This window comes from Elephas maximus, chromosome 10, assembly GCF_024166365.1.
Source record: "Elephas maximus indicus isolate mEleMax1 chromosome 10, mEleMax1 primary haplotype, whole genome shotgun sequence".
Classification (NCBI taxonomy): domain Eukaryota; kingdom Metazoa; phylum Chordata; class Mammalia; order Proboscidea; family Elephantidae; genus Elephas; species Elephas maximus.
The window spans coordinates 15204029-15230702 of record NC_064828.1 but is presented as its reverse complement, the minus strand read 5'-3'; the positions used below and the strand labels follow the sequence as shown (position 1 = coordinate 15230702).

Here is a 26674-nt window from a genome sequence, read left to right as displayed (position 1 = left end):
TTACTCCCAAAGGACCCCATCCCTGGGGCACATGCCCTGATCTGGCTGCCATTCAGACCCCGTGTCTGTCTTTCAGCAACTTCCCACCTCCCAACCTCTGGCCTCAGCCTATACCCTTTACCCTCCTCTTCATAGCCTCTGCTTCTCTCTTCCTGTCTCTGGCTGGAGCCAGCTCAAGAAAGAGCCTGAGGCCTCCTGCATCATTTGGGGGTAGAGGAAAGTTTGGCCTTCACTGATGCCCTCAAGCCCATGTAGGTTTTTCCTGTTACCTCTCCTCTGGAATTCGAAACTAGCCTTTGCCATTTGTGTCCTTCCTGTTGGTGATGCCAGAATGCTGAGTGTCTTAACCAGGCGTGTTTTGCTTGGCCTTTGGACCTTGCTAGCTCTCTGAAGCAGGGTTATGACCTTTATCTTTGAATTCTCAAGGCCTGTTTGGATGAATGAATTGATGAATAAATGAGATACGTGGGTAGAACCTAGTCCCAGTGACTCAGGATGTTGGCCTTCCAGTATATCACTTCACCCTCCCCTTCCCCCGCCCCTCAGCACAGATGTGGTCCACACTCCATTCAACTGAGCTCCTAAGGGTTTTATCCACTTGGCTGCTGCCAAGGAAATCCCTGGGCAACAGCATGTCTGGCTCCCAGAAAGCCCAGTGGACAGGAACTAGCTGTGACTGCACATCTACTAGGAGTGTCCAAATGTCCCTCCTTGTCTGCCACCTTCCTTGTCTGTGTCCCAAGGAGGACTCTCCACAGCCCAGGATCCAGATGTTCATGGCAGGCCTGGGCACTGCTGAGGCCGTTGAAGGTGGTCTCACAAGGCTTACTTCTGAGGCCTGCTGAGTCTCCGGAGTTTCTTGAGTTGACTGAGTAGCTCAGAGATAAAGGACTGATGGAGAAACGGACAGAGGTGAGATCAAGACATGGGGTTACATCCATTCACCACCCTGCCCTTCCTGATTTCCCTTGACCCCATTTCTCCAAAACTGGGGAAGGGGATAAAGACCCTGGGCCAAGTCTTCCTTTCAAACACTCTTCTTTAGCTACCTCCCTCACTGGCCTCTTATCCCCAGACCAGCAGAGGGTCCCTTACCTCTGTGGGCCGGGGGCAGTTTTGGAGAATGGCCTGGATGGAAGAGAACAGAGAGTGGGTCACCAAGTCATAGCCCCACTCAGAACCCCAGGAATTCTCTCACCTCTGAATTGGCTTTCCCCACTCCACCCAAGGAGACAGAGCCTAGGTTCCTGGGTTGCCCTTGGTCCAAGCCCATCTCCAACCCCTCACCACTTGGGCATGGGGCCCAGGCCCCCATCCAACCTCCAGATGAGTCTTTTGCTCCTCTGTGGGTAGTTCCATGAGCACCTCCAGGTCAATCTCTGGCTCAGACGGGGCTGGTTGATCCTGGATAGGAATCACGTGGGGCTCAGAGACCTGGCCAGCTGGTACAGGAGTTACCTCCCTCCCTGTCTTCCTCCTATTTCTCAAGTTCAGCCCCTCTGCCCACCTTACTCAAAACACCCTTTCATTCTTCCATTCAATAAATACTTACTGAACACTTAACTATGTTCTACATGAAATGATGCTAGGGTTCTTTGAAAAAAGCTGCTTAATTTCAAAACTTATTATGTGCATTGCTAGTGGAATGTCAAATGGTACAGCTGCTTTGGAAAACAGTTCCTCAAAATGTTGATTTACCATAAAAACCAAAACCAAACTCAGTGCTGTCAAGTTGATTTTGACTCATAGCGACCCTATAGGACAGAGTAGAACTGCCCCATAGAGTTTCCAAGGAGCGCCTGGCAGATTCAAACTGCTGACCCTTTGGTTAGCAGCCATAGCACTTAACCACTATGCCACCTTACCATATGACCCAACAATTCCACTCCTAGGTCCATACCCAAGAGAAATGAAATTATACATCCACACAAAAATTTGCACGTGGATGTCTATAGCAGCATTATTCAGAACAGCCAAAAAGTGCAAACAACCCAAATGTCCATCAACTGTTAGTTGCCATCAAGTTGATTCTGACTCATGGCGACACCACGTGTGCAGAGTAGAACTTTCCACAGTGTTTTCAAGGCAGAAGCAGATCATCAGGCCTGTCTTCTGAGGTGCCTGAGTGGCTTCAAACCATCAATATTTTGGCTAGAAGTCAAGCACTTAACCATTTGTACCACCCAGGGACTCTGGTATAAGCTATACAGTGAAGTGAATATTATTCAGCAGTAAAAATGAATGAAGTACTGATACATGCTACAATATAAATGAACCTTGAAAACATGGTAGTGAAAGAAGCTGGTAAGAAAAGATCATGTTTGTATGAGTCCTTTTATATGAAATGTCCAGAATAGGCACGTGTGTAGAGACAGAAAGTAGATTAGTGGTTATCAGGGGTGGGGAGGGGGGGAGGGGTGGGGAATGGAATATGACTACTGATGGATATGGGGTTTCTTTGGGGAGGATGGTTTCACAACCCTATGAATGTCTAAAAACCATTGAATTGTGTGATTTAAATGGGTGACCAGTATGGTTTATAAATTATATCTCTATAAAGCTGTTTTTAAAAGTTATATCATTGAAGAAAAGTTAAACAATACAGAGTTTACAAAATTAAAATTAAAGCCCCCCTACCCTCCCTTGCTCCTTCTACTGTCAACAGTTCTGATTTGCATTTCTTTAATGACAAATGTGAACCCTGGTGGCGCAGTGGTTAAGCATTCAACTGATAACCAAAAGGTCAGCAGTTCGAATTGATCAGCTGCTCCTTGGAAACACTAAGGGGCAGTTCTACCCTGTCCTGTAGGGTCACTGTGAGTTGGAATTAACTTGACGGCAATGCGTTTGGGTTTTAATGACAAATGATGTTGAGCATCTCTGCATGTTCTTATTGGCCATTTGCATATCTTCTTTGGAGGAATGTCTATTCAAGTCTTTTCCCATTTTTTGATTGGGTTGTCTTCTTGCTGTTGGGTTGTAGAAGTTCTTTACATGTTTTAGATATTATACCCTTATCAGATATATGATATTCAAATATTTTCTCCCATTCTGTGGGTTATCTTTTCAGTTTCTTGAAAATGTCCCAAAAATGCAAAAAGTGTTTTATTTTGAAAAAGTCCAATTTATCTGCTTTTTCTTTTGTTGCTTCTGCTTTTGGTGTCATATCTAAGAGTCCATTGCCAAATACAAGGTCCTGAAGATTTACTCCTATGTTTTCTTTGAAGCATTTTCTGGTTTTACCTCTTATATCTAGGTCATTGATCCATTTTTAGGTAATTTTCATATATGATGTGAGGTAGGGGAACAGGGATCAAATTTATCCTCCCAACATAAGTAACTAGAAAACTAGACAAAAGATATGAACAAATTTTTCAGACATTGGACAACAGGTAGCTCAGCACTGTGATTCCAGAGGGAAGAGAAACAAAAAAGATAAACTCCATAATTGCTCTGGATTCCTTTCTGGAGGCAACAGAGCAGAGAGAGACATTCCAAGCAGAACACAGTGGTCTTGCTAAATGGATGTGACAGAGATCAGAGTTCAGGGAGGTTGAACTGGAATTTGCTGGGCAAAGTTCTGGAGAAAACAGAGTTATACAGAAAGAGACCTCCAAGGATCTGCATAAAGATTCCCTTGAGTCTTTGCTGAAACATAAGATGTACATGCATAGGGTAAACCTTCACAAGGCCAGGCAAAGAGAAATAGAGGCACTGAGCTGAATGATTCCCAAACCTCACACAGGATTGCGAGATATTCAAGTTCCAACCAGTCAGGATAGAAATCATCATTAATAACACAGGAATTCAGTAGAGACCTCAGAAAGGCCAAGCTTTAGTAGCGAGGTACATTATTCCCTAGATAAAGTGTTATTCTAGACTCGCCCCAATGAAGCTTAAAAGCAAGCCTCGGAAGTATCAAGCTGAATCACAAGTAACTTACCTGCCTACTAGAACAAAGCCCAACACTCTTTAAAGGAAGAAACAAATCCAGTTACTCAACAACATAAAATCCACAATGTCCAATATCCAACTAAAAATCATGCCAAGAAGAAAGAAAAAGGGACCCATAACCAAGAAAAGAATCCGTCAATAGAAACAGACCCAGAGATGGCAGAGATGATGGAATTAGCAGACTAATATGAACATAGTAAGGAGAAAAATTGAAGATACAAGAACCAAATCAAGCATCTAGAGATGAAAATACAGTATTTAAAAAATGACTCAACGGCACTGGGTCACTGGGTTAAAATGAAAAATGTACTGAACAGAATAGCAGATGAGATACTGCAGAGGAAAAGATCCCCTGAACTTGAAGATGTAGCAATAGAAATTAACCAAAATGAATCACAGAAAGAAAGAAAACTGATGGGGGGAACAGAACAGAGCCCTGGTGACCTATGGGACCACATCAAGCAGCCTAATAATATATGTATAATTGTAATCCCAGAAGTTGGAGTGGGCATAAAAATAAAGATACATTCTAAGTATTAGAACTCCACCGCTAAAAATATATGGGTCCTTCCCCCCAAACCACTGTACAATTTATGATATTAAATATGTGCACATTAAATGTAAGGTATGCATATTACTGAAAGATTGCCACTAAAGTCTGGAGTCGAAAATATGGGCTCATATCATAGTCCAAATATTCTTCTCCTCAAATATTACTTTTTGTTTGTTTTTCCCTCAAGTATCTTTTACTTCTAGGAAAACATCAGATCATTTGAGATGTGAATTCTCAGAAAATGAGGGGATATATCAAACAACTGCTTCTGAGATGAACAAGTGGTAAACGTGTGGCATTATATTACAGATGGTAGTTCCCTGCCAGGCACTGCCTGATTTGACCCCCTTTCTCACCTCCACTCTATCCCCAAACCCCTTACCCCTGATCTCTCCATCATGGGGGCCAGCAATGGTTAAGACTGAGAGATGTGCTAAGAATTGTTTGCTTCATACATTAACTGACAATACTTTTCTAAAGTTGAAAGTTTAATACATTGTTTCTTATAAGATGTTGCCACTATCAAAAAGGTTGCATCAAAATGCCAGCTGCCACCTAGAAAAAGAGTGTCACAGAAGCGACAGGAAAAGAATGTTTCAAGACTCTTGGTGAATGAACAGTGTTCCCTAATGATGTGTCCGTGAGATTTAGCCCCAGAACAGTCCATTCAATACAACGATGGGAACAGAAGCCAGATTTCAGTGATTTGAGGGGTGACAGGAAGAGAAAAAATAAGTAGAGGCTGTGAATGTAGACGAATCCTTTAAGGAGTCTGGCTGTAAGGAAGACAAGAACGAGAGAGTGGTATCCACAAGGTGGCATATTATTGAGCAAGGGTCTCCATAAAATAGGATAGAGACTCTTGGGCGTTTAAGTTCCTGCTTATAAACCAAATCCACATTCCATCTCTGGACAACAGGAGCTCCAGAGCTCCAAGTCTGTTTGTATTCCCCAGATTTACTTCATTCTTCTGAGGACCCCAAACCAGGCTATACACTCAGGGAAAAGAGGTGGGGCCCTCCAACAAGGGAAAACTTGGTCCCATTAAACTAAACTAACCCCCCCCCCAAAAAAAAACAAGTAAAAGGAAGCATCCTGGGAACATTCCCAGTGGTGCCAGACAAGGTGGCCATATGGGGTAGAGCCCTGGTGTTTGGGGAAGGGCTCTATGGGGCTACAGCTGAAGTAGGGTAAGGCTGAAGACTGTGTTGCCGTGGCCTGTGCCCAAGATGACCAGCCACCTGGGGCTTCCCCAGTCGCTCAGCTGCTTCCTGCTGAGAAGCACAGGGATTGGGAGGGGAGCTGCCACCTGGCACCTTTGGACAATTGCCATGGCAACCACAGGCTTGGCCTTTTATTCTGGCCATTGCCTGGGAGTGGTCCTCCCACATGTCCTGTTTTCCAGTGTTATGGGCTCATTACTGTATAGCTTTCCCCCTTGCCTTAATCTTGCAAAACAAGGTTCTTTGGCAACTGTCCAAAGTCTAAAAGGGTTTTCCCTGAAGTGTCTGTAATACAAGATTTGTCATGCAAGTGCACAAGAATTTGAAATTGAAACTAGTTCTGTGAAGACAGAGAGAAAGAGAAGGTGCTGGAAATACTAAAGGGCAGTGTAGAGGTGTCCTGCAAGGTCAGGACAGACACAGGCCTAGGATATGTGCCTCTTCTGCTCCCAGTTCCAAGGAAAAAATATATGACTTGAGACAAGAAGGAAGAGCAACAAAGACCATGTGTTATGCACAAGGTGGGACTCCTGGTATTCCTCAGCCGCATGTCAAAATCAACTGCGGAGCTTGTAAAAGAAATAATGCCTATGCCCTTCCCCATAAAATTTAGATTCAGTTGAGGTGAAGCAGGGGCTTCGGTATTTTTTTTAAGTGCTTCAGGAGTGGTGAACCACTGGACGCATGGATAAGCATTCAGGCTCTGCAGCCAGAGCCCCAGCTTCAGCTCCTGGTCCCACCACTTCCTGGTTATGTGACCTTAAGCAAGATACTCAACATCTCCAAGCCACCATTTTCTCAGCCGTAAGACAGTACCTACCTGATGGAGCTATGGGGAAGATGCAATGAAATAATGCATGTCAAGTCTTCGCGTTGTGCCTGGGACATAGATAAGTGCTTAAAACATTATTCTTGCTATTGAAGTGGTGGTTGTTACTACCTTAGGAGCCAGATTCAGTGGTATCTAAGTAAGAAAGTGCCACTTTCCCAGACAAAGAGCCAGGACCTGCTTTTTCGCAAGGGGAGAAGGCAGGGATCACTCAGAGCCAAGATCAAGGCTAGGTTAGGTCCTGGTATTAACATTCACTTTTGGTTACGCTTGGTTCCTGGGTGGCACGAAAGGTTTGCACACCGCTAACTCAAACTTCGGTAGTTCAAACCCACCCACCCAACAGCACCATGAAAGAAAGGTGCGATAATCTGTTTCTGTTAATATTACAGCCAAGAAAACCCTATGGAGTTCAGTTCTGCTCTGTAATGCATAGAATCACCATGATTTGGAATACACTCCACTGCAATGAGTTTGTTTTTTTGGTACGGCCAGAATGCTCATTAGAAGTGAGGACAGTAAGACTTTGTCTCACATACTTTGGACATATTATCAGGAGGGACCAGTCCCTGGAGGATACCATGCTTGGTAGAGTGGAGGGTCATCGAAAAAGAGGAAGACCCTCAATGAGATGGGTTGACACAGTAGCTGCAACAATGGGCTCAAGGATAACAAGTATTGTGAGGATGGCTCAGGGTTTTGTTCTGTTGGACATAGGGTTGCTAAGAGTTGGAACTGACTCAACGGCATCTAACAACAACACTCTAGTCCAGCCCTGTCCTTTCTGAGATGATGGAAATGTTCTATGTCTGTGCTGACAGTACAATAGCCACTAGCCATATGGGGATACTGAGCACTTGAAATGTGGCTAGTGTAACTGAGGAACTGAATTTTTACTTTTACTTAATTTAAATAGTTACGCATGGCTGGTAGCTGTCATAGTGGACAGCATAGCTGTAGATTTGTATGTGTGCTGAGGTTGAGAGTAAATAAAAACATAAAACAAAGAAAAATAACCTCATCTTTTATACTTTTCAAAGCATTTTCCCTTCTACTATCTCATTTAAGCCTCAAAAAGCTCTCTGAAGGAGATGACAGGCATTAATAGCCCCATTTCATAAATTAAGAAACTAAGTCTCAGGGACGTTAAAAAATCTGCCCCAAATCATAAATGAGAGTTATAGGCCAACCCAGGACCAGAAGGAGACAGGTTTCTGGACTCCAAACCCACGTTTCTTCCTTCCATCTGTTAGAAAAAGCTTTATTTCCACGGGAGCATCTTGCATTCACCCCTCCAGTTCCTCTGAGGGTCTCCATGCAGGCTCTCTCCCAGTGCCTCGCTGGCCTGAAGTCCCCTATCTTCTCCCAGCCTTCCCTCCTCCCACCGTCCACCTTGCTACTCACCTGGAAGAGCTCCTGAACCTGTGCGTCTACCCACTGTTCCATCTCCACCCAGCGCTGGAGCTGTCCCCGGTCGTACTTCACTGTTAGCCGGCTGGGTCTCCGGGACCTGGGCACTTTGGAGGGGTCAGGATGGGGCTTTGACTCTGAGTCTGTGGATGATGTCCTTCTTCTCCTGGAAGACCACTGGACCTTCTTACTTGGATTCTCCCTGTCTGGGTTGGGAGACGTACAGGAAGGAGGGCTTGAAGACAGCATGGAAGGGTTGGCCTGGGCAAGAAGCTAAGAAAAATCACCAGTCAGTCAAGGGCATGGAGGGAAATGAGGACGTAAAAAACAGGGGGAAAGGAAGCACAGAAGGCAGGAAGGAGTGAGGGAGGGACAAGCCTCCCTGGGAGGGGCAGGGGTCAAAGAGCAATAGGCCTTTGTGGTAGGAATACCAGTCTCTGGCCCTCCTTGCTGCCAGTGAGTGGCACTCCAGAGCTGTGCCTCAGCCTCTTTTTCTGCAGCTGCTAGGGCCCAAAGTGATATAAACTGCAGATGAGCAAAGGTCAAGAGGGTGCCATGCCCTGGGAGGAGGAAGGGGCCCTGGGTCCTGAGGGGCTCAGGGCTGCAATTAGTGCTCTATGGCCAGCACTGGAACAGGACCTGAGGCACAGTCACCTGAGATCCTCTGCATTTCACCTTCCTGGGACCAGATCCACTCTGGACCTCAGAGGAGTTGAGGTCAGACAGCTCCTGCTGGAGTGCTGCTCTACTGGGGGCAAAGTCTTGAACTGGGGGATGGACTGGGAGGGGTGATTATCTCTGGCCCTTGTGGGCCCAGTGCTCTCTCATGTCTGAATGTAACCTGCCTTTAGGAGTATGTGAAGGAAGACTCTCCTCTGTCTGCCTGGCCCTATGTGCTTGTCTACCATGCCCATTCCCCAAAGGCAACTGCTTAGGAATCCAGTTTTGTATCGTATGACTCTTCCTGCTTAGGAAACCATGTTTTATATCACACGACCCTCCCCTAATTCAGGTTCTTCCAGACAGTGGAAAAAGAAAACTTATACCGAATGTAACACTTTCGGACATACATTCTAAAGAACAGGTATTTTTGTTTGTTTAGTCCTTTCTAAACCTTTTTTTAAAAAAGTTGCAGAACAAAAGAACAACTAATTTTAAAAAAGAGTTGTTCAAAGGACAAACGAATAAAAATGAAAGTTTCTCTCCCTTCTCCAGCTCCATCTCCAGAGGCAACCACCATCAACAGCTTCTGTTTTTCATTTTCCTGTGATCATCATTATCCTTTTATGTAGTATCCGCCTGAATTTGTTGATTTTAGACAATATCTCTTGTCTACTCAATATGAAGTATGAGAAATTAACTCACACTACTGCCATATCCCCTTTACCTTCCACATTGAGGTGCAATGGATTGCTTTTGTGTGGCCTTTCTCCCAATGTTTTTGCAACTCCCATCCAAATGATTGGGTGAGACTATGCAAATAGGGTAATTGTGGCCCACCAGGGGGATTGGTAAATTTTGCCAACCTGCTGAACTTGAAATAAGCCATCTCAGAGGCAGGAAAAAGAGGATTATACCACCACTAATGAAGGACAGCCAAGAGCAGAGCGTGTCCTTTGGACCCAGAATCCCTGCGCTGAGAAGCTCCTGGAACCAGAAGACAGAGAAAGAGAGAGCTGTAACACAAGATGGCAAGAAATGGTGGCACAGAAATGGTGGCAGGAGAGATTGGCAGCAGAGACCAGCAGGAGACAAGGCAGAGGACTTTCTGGTCCATGGAGGAAGAAAGCTGAGTGTATTTGGGCCAAAGCTTACTGGCAGAGTGGGGTGCCTCCCGGTGCTTATCAGCAGAGCTAAAAGAACTTTGAAACACTTGCCTGAGCAGGGGAGAGGCTGAGGGCCAGGAAGAGGCTTGTGTGGCTGGGAAGAGGCTGTCCTGATGGAAGAACTGTATCCTGAGGATTTCTGAGCCTGAATTGTAACTCGTTACTTCCCTAATAACCCCCATAACTGTGAGTACGGTCTGTGAGTTCTGTGTGGTCATTGCAACGAATTATCGAACCCCGCAGAGAAGTAGAGAATGCAGTGGGAGGGACAGTTGGTGTCAGAATTGATAAAGATGGCAGAGAAAGGAGGCATGTCAGACTTTCACCTCATAGGAATCAGCCTTGGGCTGTTGATCTTCATTCTTCTTCCGCCTTGTGAAGTTAGAGGAGGTCAGACTCCACCTCTATGCCATTTTTACAGTTGGTGTCAGAAGTGGGATTCTTTGCAATGGTTCCAGACTCATGAAAGCATAGGATTTTGTAAGAGAAAGAATGAAGGGGCTTGAGAAGTGAAACTGTTGACTCTTAGATGGTTATTTGGGTTGTTGTTACCTGTAATGGCCAAAAAGCCATATCTGGAGTGGCCTGGGCAAAAGCCTGGCCAGATAAGCAGGATAACTGATAGAGGGCCAGGGTCTACTGGTTCCACCCAGCCAGAAGTCCAAGGCCATATGCATATGAATGGAAAGATAGTTAAGGTGAGGAGAAGAGAAGATGAAACTGGAATGTTTTTTAAGGGTTATGTGTTTAGGATTATGTGTTTATCTGAATGTCCTATGGATATTGAATGTTTCTCCTAAATGTACGGTAGGAATGAATACTGGATATTACAGATTGCAGAGAGTGTGTAACTCCACCTTCAGCCAGTACTTGACTGGATATGCTAAAAGAGGAACTAGAATTTGCTGGAAGAAACAGGCTGTTTGAATGCAGTAGCCCTGTGTACACCTGAGCCCCACTGGAACCCTTCAGAGTCAGGAAATCTGCATTTGAAAAGACATGCAGAACTGCTGAGAGAACAGATTTGCATTTGAAGGAAAGAGCTGCAAGGGAAAAAGTGACCATTTTGCTTTTTGAATTTCAAGCAAGCAGTTTGCCATTGGGTGCATCAAGGCAGGAAGAGTCAGTGCCCATCAGAAGAAAACCCCTTTCAGGACTGGAAATTAAAGGGAACCATTGCGTAGACAGCTTGATACCCTTGCTTGTGGTGACCACCTGTGTCCACTCATGAGTGAAAGTGGGGAAAGTGCAGCAATGAAGTGATGTGCTGAGTTTGGACATGTCCCACTGGCACCCATTGACCCAGCCCATGGGGGCTAGGGATGAGAGGGAGAGAGGAAGGGCTGGCTGCTCAGAAGTAAAGGGAGTCGTATGGACGCCTACGTTTATGGGTGGAACCCCTTGACCTAGCCCAAGGCAGGGCTAGGAAAGAGACAGTGTGAAAGGGCTGTCTGAAGTGCCAGGAGGTGTGTGTGAACTCTTGAGCCTGAGGCTGCTACCCATTGTGACCTAGCTTAGATGGCTAGGGCTAACCTAACCAGAACGTGACTGAATGAAGAGAAAGATGTTTGACACTGTGAGCCGGTGTAGACTGTTGCAATTTGATGCCTTGCTCAGGACTGGACTTAAGGATGCAGATGCTCAAAGTTCCGACCATAACATAAGATTCTTCAAGACCAAGGAACATGCTTGTCTTCTCAGAATACTGGTTTGAAAGGGATGGGCAATTTAAACATTGGCTATCTAAAATGGGGGGAGATAAAGGGATGAAGTGGCTGACTTACATGCTTTCGTGAGTGTACTTATATTAAATGAGGGGGACAAGGGAGGATCTCCACTGAGTAGATTCCTCTTTTCCTGATGGGTCTAGGGGGGAGAGGTTGGGAGGGGAGGAGAGGTTGGGAGGAGATGTTAATAGGATTATATAATTCAATTGTGAGGGTTGATTGTTAACAGGGTTTATTGTGATTGTAAAGACTGTAATTGTAGAAGCTGTAAGTGTGAAGGAGTGGACTAAGGGGGAGGCGCTTCTGCCCTCAAGCACAGTGACCAAACCTAAAGTCTCTTAAAGGTTTTGTTATGCTGATACCTCATGAGATTCAGAGTAAGGGAATAATCTTCTCTCAGTTAAATTTTATCAGACACCAGGAAGGGTGAAGCCAAGGTGACTTTTGGAGAACCTGACCAGGTCAAATGGACACCTGCAGCAGACCTGAATGGCTGGTACCTGAGTACCCTCACCTTGAAGACTCTTTTGTTCTACTGAAGGACTAATTGTTAATAACTGTTTTGGACTGGTAAAATGACTGGGAGGGGGAAGTGACCCTTCAATATGAAAGAATCAGGGCTAGAAAAGCCAAGGGGCGGCCTGCAATGTGATGGATCACTTTTGTGTGGCCTTTCTGTCCATGGTCTTATAATTCCCACTCCAGTGACTGGGTAGGACTGTGCAAATAGGATAATGAGGTCCACCGAGAGGACTGGTCAAGTTTGCCATCCTGCTGAGCTTGAAATGAGCCATTCCAGAGGCGGGGGAAAAAGAGAATCTTACCACCACCAAAGAAGGAGAGCCAAGGGTGGAGTGTGTTCTTTGGACCCAGGATCCCTGCACAGAGAAGCTCCTGGAACCAGGAGACCAAGAAAGACAGAGAGAGAGCTTAGAACACAAGACAGCAAGAAGCGGTGACAGAGAAATGGCGGCAGGAGAGACCAGCAGCAGAGACTCGCAGGGGACGGTACATGGGCTTCCCGGCCTACAGAGAGAAAAAGTTGAGCGCCTTCGGGCCATGGCTTACTGGTAGAGTAGGGTGCCTCCGGGCGCTTATCGACAGAGCTAAAAGAGCTTTGAAACACTTGCCTGAGCAGGGCAGAGGCTGAGGGCCATAGAGAGACTTGTGTGGCTGGGAAGAGGCCGTCCTGATGGAAGAACAGTAACCTGAGCATTCCTGAACCTGAATTGTAACTTGTTACTCCCCTAATAAACTCCATAATCGTGAGTATGGTCTATGAGTTCTGTGTGGTCATTGCAATGAATTATCGAACCCAGCAGAGAAGTAGAGATACCGTGGGAGGGATAGTTGGTATCAGAGTTGATAAAGATGGTGGAGAGAGGAGACATGTCTGATCTCTGCCTCAGGAATCAGCCTTGGGCTATTGGTCTTCATTCTCCTTCCCCTTGTGAGATTTAGAAGAGGTCATGCCATTTTTACACACATACCAATTTTTTTTTTTGCTGTGAAAAGAAGCTCTATTATTTCCACTTGGTCCATGGCTTAGGAAAGGGCTCCAGGGTGCTTTAAAAGCTGCCTCTTGGCTGGAGAGAGAGGATCAGGCAGAAGCCCAGATGTCAGGAGAATGCAGAGGAGCCCCTCAAAGGCCACTGGGCTCTGGAGGCCCCTAGTCATACTTGAGGGTGGGCCTTCCCAAGAGATACTTCCCAGGCCAGCCTGAGATGGAGGGGTTGGTCAGGTGGGCACCGACCTTCTTGAAGAAGTTCACCTCCTCGCCTAGGAAATGGCTCTCCAGAAAGTCACAGAGATGGAGGTGTGTGCAGGTAGAACCCATGGCATGCAGACCCAAAAGGGCCTGATACGGATTCTTCTCCAGGACCATGGTAGTGTCCATGGCATCCAGGGTCCTACCCCATTCACATTGGGTGGCTTCTGCATGCCCTGGAAGAGGGCACACCATTACACTAGTTTTGCATCTTAAAGAGATGCTGGGCACCTCGCAGTTCTCCTTCACCAACTCGTGGAAGGCCCCTTCGAAGGCCACATCATCACATTCAAAATAGAAGCCCAGAGAAAGGTAGATGTAGAGGCCTGCAGATGCAGATTGACCAGGCGGTTGACAAAGGCCTCTATTTTGTTGGATTAATTCTCATGGATCTGGGAGCTCATGGTTGGTCAACAATAAGAAAAACGAAACAAATAAAACAGTGTTAAGTGGTCCTGGAAACAGGGTTTGACCGAGAAGATGGTCCCAGAAATTGAGTCTGGAGAAGAAGTTGGATGGTGGTCACAGGCTGGAGGTGTGGAGTCCCTGGGTCTGTTCTTTCCAAATGCTGTTGGAGCAAGAGACAGATTTGTGGGACCATCAGGCACATTTGTCCCACATATCAATTTTTGTTTATGTGCTTCCTTTTAGGTCTTGTAGTGGTTGTCTTTATGATGTTGAATGTCTGTTTCCACTGTATCAACTCCAACTATCATACATTGACCCCTATGTCATGGATTGAATTGTGTCCCCCCCAAAATATCTGTCAACTTGGCTAGGTCATGATTCCCAGTATTGTATGATTGTCTACCATTTTGTCATCTGATATGATTTCCCTATATATTGTAAATCCTATCGCTATGATGTATTGGGAAAACCTGGTGGCACAGTGGTTAAGAGCTATGGCTGCTAACCAAAAGGTTGGCAGTTCGAATCCACCAGGCACTCCTTGGAAATTTTATGGGCCAGTTCTACTCTGTCCTATAGGGTTGCTATGAGTCGGAATCCACTCGATGGCAACGGGTTTTTTTTTTTAAATGATGTAATGAGATGAATTAGTGGTAGCCCACACGTGTCTGTCAGTTTATCCTACTGTGGGGGCTTGTGTGTTGCTGTGATGCTGGAAGGTATGCCACTGTTATTCAGGTACCAGCAGGATCACCCATGGACGACAGGATTCAGCTGAGCTTCCAGACTAAGACAGACTAGGAAGAAGGACCCAGCAGTCTACTTCTGAAAAGCATTAGCCAGTGAAAACCTTACGAATAGCAGCTGAACATTGTCTAATATAGTGCTGGAAGATGAACCCCCCAGGTTGGAGGGCACTCAAAAGATGACTAGAGAAGAGCTGCCTCCTCAAAGTAGAGTCGACCTTAATGATGTGGGTGGAGTAAAGCTTTCGGGACCTTCATTTGCTGATGTGGCACGACTAAAAATGAGAAGAAACAGCTGTGAACATCCATTAATAATCAGAACCTGGAATGTATGAAGTATGAATCTAGGAAAATTGAAAATCATGAAAAATGAAATGGAACACATAAATGTCAGTATCTTAGGCATTAGTGAGCTGAAATGGGCTGGTATTGGCCATTTTGAATCGGACAATCATATAGTCTACTATGCTGGGAATGACAACTCGAAGAGGAATGGTGTTGCATTCATCATCAAAAATAACGTTTCAAGATCTATCCAGAAGTACAATGCTGTCAGTGATAGAATAATATCCATACACCTAAAAAAAAAAAAAATTCTAAAAATTCTTTTTTTTTCCCACAAGGAAGACCAGTTAATATGACTATTATTCAAATTTACACACCAGCCATTAGGGCCAAAGATGAAGAAACAGAAGACTTTTATCAGCTGCTGCAGTCTGATATTGATCAAACATGCATTCAAGATGCATTGATAATTACTGGCGATTGGAATGTGAAAGTTGGAAACAAAGAAGGATCAGTAGTTGGAAAATATGGCATTGGTGATAGAAACAATGCCAGAGATCAAATGATAGAATTTTTCAAGACCAACGACTTCTTCATTGCAAATACCTTCTTTCACCAACATAAACGGCGACTATACACAGAGACCTCACCAGATGGAATACACAGAAATCAAATTGACTACATCTGTGGAAAGAGACGATGGAGAACTCAATATCATCAGTCAGAACAAGGCCATGGGCCGACTGTGGAACAGACTATCAATTGCTCATATGCAAGTTCAAGCTGAAACGGAAGAAAATCAGAGCAAGTCCACGAGAGCCAAAATATGACCTTGAGTATATCCCACCTGAATTTAGAGACCATCTGAAGAATAGATTTGATGCATTGAACACTAGTGACCGAAGACCAGAGGACTTGTGCAATGACATCAAGGACATCATCCATGAAGAAAGCGATAGATCATTGGAAAGACAGGAAAGAAAGAAAAGACCAAGATGGATATCAGAAGAGACTCTGAAACTTGCTCTCGAACATCGAGCAGCTAAAGCAAAAGGAAGAATTCGTGAAGTAAAAGAACTGAACAGAAGAATTCAAAGGGTGGCTTGAGAAGACAAAGTAAAGTATTATAATGACATGTGCAAAGAGCTGGAGATGGAAAACCAAAAGGGAAGAACATGCTCAGGGTTTCTCAAGCTAAAGGAACTGAAGAAAAAATTCAAGCCTCGAGGTGCAATAGTGAAGGATTCTATGGGGAAAATATTAAATGACGCAGGAAGCATCAAAAAAGGTGGAAGGAATACATAGTCATCATACCAAAAAGAATTAGTCGATGTTCAACCATTTCAAGAGGTGGCATATGATCAGGAACCGATGGTACTGAAGGAAGAAGTCCAAGCTGCTCTGAAGGCATTGGCGAAAAACAAGGCTCCAGGAATTGATGGAATATCAATTGAGATGTTTCAACAAACAGATGCAGCGCTGGAGGTGCTCACTCATCTATGCCAAGAAATATGGAAGAGAGCTTCCTGGCCAACTGACTGGAAGAGATCCATATTTATGCCTATTCCCAAGAAAGGTGATTCAAGTGAATGTGGAAATTATAGAACAATATCATTAACATCACACACAAGCAAAATTTTGCTGAAGATCATTCAAAAATGGCTGCAGCAGTGTATCGACAGGAAACTGCCAGAAATTCAGGCCAGTTTCAGAAGAGGACGTGGAAGCAGAGATATCATTGCTGATGTCAGATGGATCCTGGCTGAAAGCAGAGAGCACCAGAAGGATGTTTACCTGTGTTTTATGGACTATGCAAAGGCATTCGACTGTGTGGATCATAACAAATTATGGATAACATTGCGAAGAATGGCAATTCCAGAACACTTAATTGTGCTCATGAGGAACCTTTACACAGATCAAGAGGCAGTTGTTCGGACAGAACAAGGGGATACCGATTGGTTTAAAGTCAGGAAAGGTGTGCATCAGGGTTGTATTCTTTCACCATACCTATTTAGTCTGTATGCTGAGCAACTAATACGAGAAGCTGGACTATATGAAGAAGAACGGGGCATCAGGATTGGAGGAAGACTCATTAACAACCTGCGTTATGCAGATGACACAACCTTGCTTGCTGAAAGTGAAGAGGACTTGAAGCACTTACTAATGAAGATCAAAGACCACAGCCTTCAGTACAGATTGCACCTCAACATAAAGAAAACAAAAATCCTCACAACTGGACGAATAAGCAGCATCATGATAAACAGAGAAAAGATTGAAGTTGTCAAGGATTTCATTTTACTTGGATCCACAATCAACAGCCATGGAAGCAGCAGTCAAGAAATCAAAAGACACATTGCATTGGGTAAATCTGCTGCAAAGGGCCTCTTTAAAGTGTTGAAGAGCAAAGATGTCACCTTGAAAACTAAGGTGCGCCTGACCCAAGCCATGGTGTTTTCAATCGCATCATATGTATGTGAAAGCTGGACAATGAATAAGGAAGACTGAAGAAGAATTGACGCCTTTGAATTGTGGTGTTGGTGAAAAATATTGAATATACCAATGAACTGCCAAAAGAACGAACAAACCTGTCTTGGAAGAAGTACAACCAGAGTGCTCCTTGGAAGCAAGGATGGCGAGACTGCGTCTTCCATACTTTGGACATGTTGTCAGGGGGGATCAGTCCCAGGAGAAGGACATTATGCTTGGCAGAGTACAGGGTCAGAGGAAAAGAGGAAGACCCTCAATGAGGTGGATTGACACAGTGGCTGCAACAATAAGCTCAAGCATAACAGTGATTGTACAGATGGCTCAGGGCCGGGCAGTGTTTTGTTCTGTTGTGCGTAGGGTCACTATGAGTTAGAACCGACTCAACGGCACCTAAGGACAACAACATATTGATGAGATCTACAAGATTAGATAATGTCTTAAGCCAATCTCTTTTGAGATATACAAGAGAAGCGAGCAGAGAGATAGGGGAACCTCATACCACCAAGAAAGCTGTGCAAGGAGCAGAGCATGTCCTTTGGACCTGAGGTTCCTAAGCAAAGAAACCAAGGGAAGACTGATGACAAAAAACTTCCTCCAGAGCTGACAGAGAGAGAAAGCCTTCCCCTGGAGCTTGTGCCCTGAATTTGGACTTCAAACATACTGGACTGTGAGAGAATAAACTTCTCTTTGTTAAAGCCATCCGCTTGTGGTATTTCTGATATAGCAGCACTAGATGACCGAGACACCCTAAAAGAGAGCTTTTGGAAAAGAGCAGTGAAACAGCCTTTCATGATGGAATTCAGGCCCTAAGTTAACAGAGTGGGAGAGGTGTTCAAGGGCTGGAAACCAGGATAATAGACTGGAAAAGACCAGGCTTTGGAAGGAAGGATGACAGGCCTGACTTCAAAGTTAGCTTTACCACTCATTCGTTTTGTAACTAGCCAAGTTTCACAACTTTTTTGAATTTGTTTTCTCATCTGCAAAGATGCATTGTTAGGAGGATTAAGTGAGAAAAACCCAAGACCAAACCCATTGCCATCGAGTCGATTCCAACTCATAGCAGCCCTATGGGACAGAGTAGAACTGCCCCATAGAGTTTCCAAGGAGTGCCTGGAGGATTTGAACTGCCGACCTTTAGGTTAGCAGTCATAGCACTTAACCACCACACCACCAGGGTTTCCGATTAAGTGAGGGATATATGGAAACATTCAGCATGGCGTCCAAAACAGAGTTCCTTCTCAGGACACATCCATTCCCTCCTTCTCTTCACCCTCCCATTCTCCCTGTCTTCCTGGTGAGGCTGTGGCCTGCTGAAGGCTGGCCCTGGGGTTTACCTGCAGTGTCTCTCTTTGTGTACTCTTTGGAAAATGCCAGAAGTCCAGAAGAGGATGGAGATGAGTAGGGGTAGGGCGGCCTCTACATGCCCCTACTAACACAACTTGTAGACACAGTTGTTACTTTGACACTCTGTGACCTGCAGACATTATTATGATAGCTCCCTCCCTCCTCTGTTTCCTACCTTCCCAAGGGTTTGGGGCCCTTTCTAGAAAAAGGAACAGAGTTAGAAGAGTTACTGGGTTTTGTTCATTCATTTAGCAAAGATTGTATGAGCTCCTTCAATAAGCCAAGCATTATGATCAATCACCAATCCTTTCCTTCCTAGAATTTACACTCTAGTGTGAAAATAAACACACATTATCAAATAATAAAACGAATAAATGTAAAACTACACCTGCATTTAACAATGTAAAGAAAAAGTAGGGGGTGCTGTATGAGTGTCTAGTGAGGGTGTGACCTAGTGAGGGGCAACATTTAAACTGAGTTCTGAGGGTGAGTAGGAATTAACTAAGCAAAGAGGTCAGCAAGAGTGGGCCTGGCCAAAGGCACAGCATATGCAAAGGTCCTGTGGCAGGAAGGAGATGGTGAGTACAAGGGACTAAGAGAAGGTCAGTGGGGCTGAAACAGAGAGGAGAAGGAGGGAAAAGTAAGCCATGAGGCAGGAAAGGGGATGTGGGTAACCATGCAGGGCTCTGTGAGCTGGTTGAAGAGTTTTGTCTCCATTCCAAAGGTACTGGGCAATCACCGAAGGGTCTTGAGCAATGGTGGTTGAGCAGGTAGGCATATTCAGATTTAAATTTCCAAAACAGTGTTCTGGCTTTTATGTGGAGAAAGGATCAGAGGGTACAGAAGGGTTCAAGGAGATAGTCAGGAGGCCATTGCAGTAGGGCTTGGCTGGGGAAGGGGGTTCTGTCGATGGCGAGAAGTGGACAGAGGGTAGAGCTATTTAGGGGTAATATTTAACAGAACTTGGTGACGGATTGGAGAGACACAAAGATGCAGACATCACAGGATGCCTACACAGGGACACAGATTCACACACATACACCCAGCAGCAAGGAGCCTCTCTGAACCTGTTTGTAACAAATGAGTTACATCCATTATCTGTAGTGTGAGGCTCCTTATTTACATTCTTCCATCTTGGCATTGATACACATCTCACAGGCCTACTCGTGTCACCATTCATCAGTAAGTTTGCACAAGATAAAGGAGCTCAGGATCCCAGATAAGATGGGAAGGAAAAGCCACCAGGACTGAAGGGCCATATGAGGGCAGGGCAACAAAGAGGATGCAGGCCTGTATTACTTTTCCCCCAGTTCTTTAACAAAAATCCTTGTTTCTGTGTTATCAAGGGAGTTAGCGGGCTTTTACTTAGAGCGTTAAAAGAAAAATTTATTCTGTAAATATATATGGTGCAGTGAATTACTTAATACGTCCCTTCTACCCATAGTCTTTGTAGCTCTCACAGAATGACTGGGTGGGGCTATGCAAATGAGGTGATTATGGCCCACCAAGGGGATTGGATAGCTTGCTAATAATGTAAATAAGGTACGTGGTACCGTCTTGGGGGTGGTACCACCCAAACAAGGTGTATGGAACCCTAATGAGGGGATTGATCAGTTTTGCCATCCTGCTAGACTTAAAATGAGCCATCTAAGAGGCAGGAAGGGAGGATCTCATCAACACCAAGAAAGAAGACCCAGGGGTGGAGAGCATCCTTTGGACCCGGGATCCCTGCGCTGAGAACCTCCTAGATTCAGGAGACGGAGAGAGAGCTGTAACATCAGAGATGGCAAAATATAGCAAGAAGCAGCAGCAGAGAAATGGTGGCAATAGAGAGAGCAGAACCAGGAGATAGGCAGGAGATGGCATGGTGGGCTTCCCAGCCGATGGAGTGAGAACGCTGAGCACCTTTGGGCAGGAGGCTTACTAGAGGAATGGGATGCCTCTGGACACTTACTGGCAGAGCTAAAAGAGCTTTGTAACACTTGCCTGAGCAGGACAGAGGCTGAGGTCTAGGCAGAGGTGAGCCTATAGGCATGGCTGAAAAGAGTCTGTCCTGACTGAAGAACTCTATCCTGAGTTGTTTCTGATCCTGAATTGTAACCTGTTAATTCCCTAATCAACCCCATCATCAGGAGTATGGCCTGTGAGTTCTTGTGCGATCATTGCAAGGAATTAATTGAATCCAGCAGAGAAGTACAAGTGCTGTGGGAGGGATGGATGGTGTCAGAATTGGCAAAAAGGCTGGAGGGTGGAGGCACGTCTGACGCCCACGGCATACCAATCAGCCTTGGGCTGTTGATCTTGATTCTCCTTCCCTCTTGTGAAGTTAGAGGAGGTCAGACGCCCCCTACATATCATTTTTATGATATATTACCCTCTGTTTCAGTTATTACCGACATGTAATAAACCACCCTAAAATTTAGAAGCTTAAAACAAACAGACATTTATTTGCTCACAGTTCTGCAATTTGGGCAGAACTTGGCACAGAGTGCTAGCCTCTGCTGGGACAATAAGGATGCAAGATGGTTTCACCCAGCTCCTGAGCTGGGGTAGCTGGAATGACTGGGAGCTAACGGGGCCTCTCTCTCCCTTCATAGTCTTTCATTCTCTAAGGTCTTGCTCGCTTCAGGTGGCCTTTCCTGCAGGGTGGTCAATCTTATTTATATTGCAATTGTCTCCAAGAGGGAAAAATGGCAGCCACTTTTGCTACATTCTATTGGTCAAAGTGGAGCCCTGGTTGCGTAATAGAGCCCTGGTGCCAAAAGATTGGCAGTTCAAATCCACCAGCCACTCCTTGGAAATCCTATGGTTCTACCCTGTCTTATAGGGTTGCAACAAGTTGGAATTGACTTGATGGCAGTGGATTGGTTTCTTTTATTAGGCAAAGTAAGTTACAGTACAAACAGGTACTATTGGTGGACCACCTTTGTAGACAAGACACCACACCTTCCCACAGATGCCAGCAGACCACCATCCAAGACAAGGCATTCCTTTTTTAGTAGTGGTGTTAAGGACTAAATATTGTCACCAAACTGCCCATACCTAAAAACAATGGTCAGTACTGGTGATGTAGCAAATAAGAATGAAGTCTGTGGCACAGAACCTAGGCCATTCTCTTCCCAAACCTTGCAGAGGGAAAATGAGCCACATGGTGTAACAAAAGAGCTTACTCATCCAGATAACTGTCCTTCTGCCTGCAATATAGAATTAGAAAATGAGACCATTTGGAAAAGCTTTGCAGGAAGGCAGCTCAGAATAATGGAAAGGGCCCAGGACTGGCAGTCAAGAGACCTGGGGTCTGGAGCTCGCTCTGTTATATTTTAGCTCAATGTTTCTGGACAAATCAAGATATCTCTAGGCCTCAGTTCCCTATATGTAACAGAAAGAGATTTAATTAAGGCCCCTACAGCTCGGAAACTCTCTGCCTCTTCACAAACCAAACTTTATGAATCCATCCGGGGAATAGTCGGCTCTCGGCATATTTCCAGAGAGGATCTTAGGGTCACTGAAGGTCTGAACATGTGAAGGGCAGATGAAGAGAGGGCCGAAGGAAGGAACCATGTGGCAGTGTGCAGGGTGGCCTGGAGTCCCTCAGGAAGCTGGCACAGAGCTCAGGGCAAGGGCAGCAGTGACAATAGACAAGATGGGATGGATGGGAACGACTACCAAGGAAGAGAATCAGGACTCAGGGGCTGGTTGGGTGTTTGTGAGGAAAGCCCAAGGAAAAGCAGGGGCACAGATAACGCCAATGTGACTAGGACAGTGAGAACAGGAGACAAGTGGAGAGAAGAGAGATTTGAGCCTAAATATGAGGAGCCCTGGTGGCACAGTGGTTAAGAGCTCCACTGCTAACCAAGAGGTCAGCAGTTCAAATCCACTAGCCTGCTCCTTGGAAACCCTGTAGGGCAGTTCTACTCTGTCCTATAGGGTCGCTGTAGGGTTGCTTTGAGTTGGAATCTACTCGGCAGCAATGGGTTTGGTTTTATGATGAATACGGAGGTTGTCATAATGTGTTTATTTCTTCATATTGAAGCATTCTGTGCTCGTTAACAGGAACTTGGAAAGTATCTTAAAAACTAGAAATAAGAAAATCTTACATCATATTCTCACCATTCAAATACCATCACTATCTTAGTTATCTAGTGCTGCCATAATGGAAATACCACAAGTGGATGGCTTTAAAGAACAGAAATTTATTTTTTTACGGTTTAGGAGGCTAAAAGTCCAATTTAGGGTCTTGGTTGCATCAATTCTGTGAGCCTCTCTCCTAGTTCCTGGTATCTGTCAGCGATCCTTGGTACTTCTTGGTGTTCCTTAGAGTCTGTCTTCCCCTTGTATGTGCTTCTGTGTCTATGCTGGTGTTTTTATAACTCAGAAGTGATTAGTTTTAGGATCTACCCTATACTGGTTTTATCTCATTAATGCAACAAAAGAAAAGTCCTGTTTCCAAACAGGATCACATCCACAGGTACAGGGGTTAGGAAGTCAACACATATTTTGGGAGGATATGATTCCATTCAAAACAGTCACTTTTTTTTTTCTTTATTGTGGTTTCATTGAAAGTATACAGTTCAAGATAGTTTCTTGTACAAAAAATTTAAACACGTATTGTTTATGACCCCAGTTGCAATCCCTGTAATATGACGGCACACTCCTCCTTTCCACCCCAGATTTCCCGTGTCCGTTCAGCCAGCTCCTGTCCTTTTATGCTTTCTCATCTCACTTCCAGACAGGAGTTGCCCATTAAGTCTCATGTATCTGCTTGAGCTAAGAAGCACTTTCCTCACGAGTTATCATTTATGTCTTATAGTCCAGTCTAATCTTTGAAAAGTTGGCTTTGGGAATAGTTTCAGTTCTCAGCTAACAGAAAGTCCAGGGTCCATGATCTCTGGGGTCCCTCCAGTCTCAATCAGATCATTAAGTCTGGTCTTTTTACTAGAATTTGAGTCTGCACCCTACTTTTCTCCTGCCCCGTCAGGGACTCTCTGTTGTGTTCCCTGTCAGGGAAGACATTGGTGGTAGCCAGGCACCATCTAGTTCTCCTGGTCTCAGGCTGATGGAGTCTCTGGCTTACGTGGTCCTTTCTGTCTCGGGCTAATATTTTCATTGTGTCTTTGGTCTTCTTCATTCTCCTTTGGGACCAACTGATGCATCTTAGATGGCTGTTCACTAGCTTTTAAGACCCCAGACACCACTCACCAAAGTGGGATGCAGAACATTTTCTTAATAAACTTTTTTATCCCAATTGACCTAGATGTTCACTGAAACCATGGTCACCAGACCCCTGCCCCTGCTACTCTGTCCCTCGAAGTGTTTGGTTGTTGTCATGGATTGAATTGTGTCCCCCCAAAATATCTGTCAACTTGGCTGGGCCATGATTCTCAGTATTGTGTGGTTGTTCACCATTTTATGTGATTTTCCTATATGTTGTAAATCCTATCACTATGATGTGGTAAGATGGGTTAGCAGCAGTTATACTGACAAGGTCTACAAGATTAGGTAGTGTCTTAAGCCAATCTCTTTTGAGATATAAAAGAGAGAAGTGAGCAGAGAGACATGGGGACCTCATACCACCAAGAAAGCAGTGTCAGGAGCAGAGCGCATCCTTTGCATCTGAGGTTCCTGTGCTGAGATGCTCCCAGACCAAGGGAAGGCTGTTGACGAGGACCTTCCTCCAGAGCCGACAGAGAGAGAAAGCCTTACCCTGGAGCCGGCATCCTGAATTTGGACTTGTAGACTGTGAGAGAATAAATTTCTCTCTGTTAAAGCCATCCACTTGTGGTATTTCTGTTATAGCAGCACTAGATGACTAAGACAGTTGTATTCAGGAAACTTCTTAGCTTTTGGTCTAGTCCAGTTGTGCTGACTTTCCCCGTATTGTGTGTTGTCCTCCCCTTCACCTAGGATAATTCTTATCTACTGTCTACACAACAATCACTTTCAACGCCATTGGGTTATTTTAAGGTCTTTGTTCCTCATGAGTAGATTTTCTTTCTACGTGTAAGAAGCAGCATGAGGTAGTGGGGAAAGTGTGATTTTTTATGTCAGAGAATAGTGGGATAAAATCCTGGCTGTCACTTTCTTTTCGGGTCACATTTACAGAGCACTCGTGCTGTCAAATGTTTGACTTGTGTTAACTCATTTTATCCCCACAACAACCCTATGAAGCTCCATTTCATATACAGAGACTGATGCACAGAAAGGTTAGATAACTTGCCTAAGGTCACGCAGATAGGTAAGTGGCAGATGAAGACTTGAACCCAGTAATCTGACTCTGAGCCCACAAACTCAACTCCTATATAACCTGTCTCCCACTCCTCACTACGGGACCTTGATGGAGTTACTGAACCTCTCTGCAAAGTGGAAACAATTCTTCTAGTTGTAAGCATTAGCAATCATATGTTAAATACGACCTGGCACACAGTAGCCATCTCAAGAAACGATGGCTGTTCACCACTTGAAAATGAGTTTTAGTCCCACGCAAGTTGTATCGAGGAGGGGGTGGAACCTCCAGATGAAGAGAGAATTCCAAGTGCTGTGAATGTTTGGGCATCAAAGCAATGAAGTTGGCCTCCCTGGGCTCTGTTCCCTGCTTTGCCACCTGGCTGCTGCATGACCCAAGTTAGTTCACCTGTCTGAGCCTGTTTCTCATCTGTAAAATGGGGGCAAAAATGGTATCCACTTCCTTGGCTTGCATATGAAATGGGATAGAGTGTGGGAATGGCTAAGAAACAAGGGCTTGGGACGTTGTCAGTGCTTGATAAATGTAGGTCTTTGTAACTGACTGACACATGCACAAACAACATGCCCATAAGGTAATATTCTCCTGTGTTAGGGTCCTTGTATGCTTAAGGTATTAGGGGTGCAGTGGGGAACAACAAAATCCCTTACTTCTGGTAACTGCACAGGCATTTGCTCCATTCCCAGCACACCATCATTGCTCTATGTCCACCACTGTGCCAGGGGCTCTGGAAGTCCAGAAAATCCAGAGAAAGGAAGACACAGGCCTCAGATTCCCATACTCAACACCCATAATGTGGGCAGCTGGAGGATCTTGTAGTTTAGCAAGGGAAAGGTTCAAAAAGTTGGCTACAGGATGGCCAGATAAAGCTGCCCCAGGTGAGAAATCCAGAAGACCAGTCCCATTGGATGGAGGATGTTGAGCCATCATGGAAAGGTGTGGGATTCCTTTTTGGGGGGGAGACCAGACCAATCTAGTTCTGAAGTGAATGGTCTTTTAAGAGGGGCTCTTCATCCAGGAAGAGCAAGGAGCTTGGCTTCAAGGACTCCACGGTTCGATGAAGGGCATTGACTCAGTGACTTTGGCGAACTAGAACCTTTAAGCGTCTAAGGGGTTGAAAATGGCAATTTTACTGGGAAAAAAGTGGTCAGCTCTTAACCAAGAAAGGCGAGGGAACGTGAACTTCAAGGAAAAGGGCCAATGCGCAGTAACTGAGATTCCGCTTCCACAAGAGACGGGAAGGTAAACTTTAATATCAAATGAGGAAGGGCCTCAAACAAAAGGGAACCATTGTGGGTCAAGCAGTTAAGCCCGGACTCAGGAAATTGCCTCAGTTTTCTCTCTGCGGCAGAAAGAAGGGTTTCCCAACGCTGGCAAGGCCAGTGACGCTGAAACAGGCATCCCGAATTTCCATAATCAAAGGTTCTCTTCCTGCAGAGCAATGGAAACGATTTCCCGAGGGCAGGCGACGGGCGGCGAAGTAATTTGCATTGGGCTTTCCCCAGTTTCACCTCCCCCAGCCCCTCCACCAGCGCCCCAGGCCTGGGGTTGGGAATGCTGCCCAGGACGGGAAAGGGAGGCTGGCGGCAGCCGCCCCAGAGCGCCGGACCCGTGCGTGCTCGACTTCGCTGGAGCGCCCCAGCCGTGTCCCGGCCTCCGCGGGTCGGGGTGCACTTCTGCAACGCGGGGCCCCTCGCGGGGCCGGGCTCGGAGGAGTCGGCGGAGAGCAGCCTCTAAGGCGAGGCGCGAGGAGGGCGCCCGCAGGCGCCGGAGCCCCTCGGGGGACCAGGCTGGGGTGGGGCTGGGAGCCGCAGGCCCGCGGGGAGGTCGCCCGGAAGCCCGCCCTGGGAGGCAGGGCCGCCGCGCACCTGCC

At 45.5% G+C, this 26674-nt stretch overlaps 1 protein-coding gene across 1 annotated transcript in view; it reads right to left on the bottom strand.

Moving 5' to 3' along the window:
- Positions 1 to 758: 758 nt before the first annotated feature.
- The window catches only part of PPP1R14D (protein phosphatase 1 regulatory inhibitor subunit 14D), a 26170-nt gene continuing 254 nt past the window's right edge, over positions 759 to 26674 (bottom strand). Inside the window, exons 2-5 of the mRNA XM_049898629.1 lie at positions 7964 to 8242; positions 1321 to 1404; positions 1096 to 1128; positions 759 to 891 (exon numbers count right to left, since the gene is read on the bottom strand). Coding sequence (XP_049754586.1) covers positions 826 to 891; positions 1096 to 1128; positions 1321 to 1404; positions 7964 to 8218 — 438 coding nt within the window. The 5' untranslated portion in view covers positions 8219 to 8242 and the 3' untranslated portion in view covers positions 759 to 825. The remainder of the gene's footprint in view (positions 892 to 1095; positions 1129 to 1320; positions 1405 to 7963; positions 8243 to 26674) is intronic.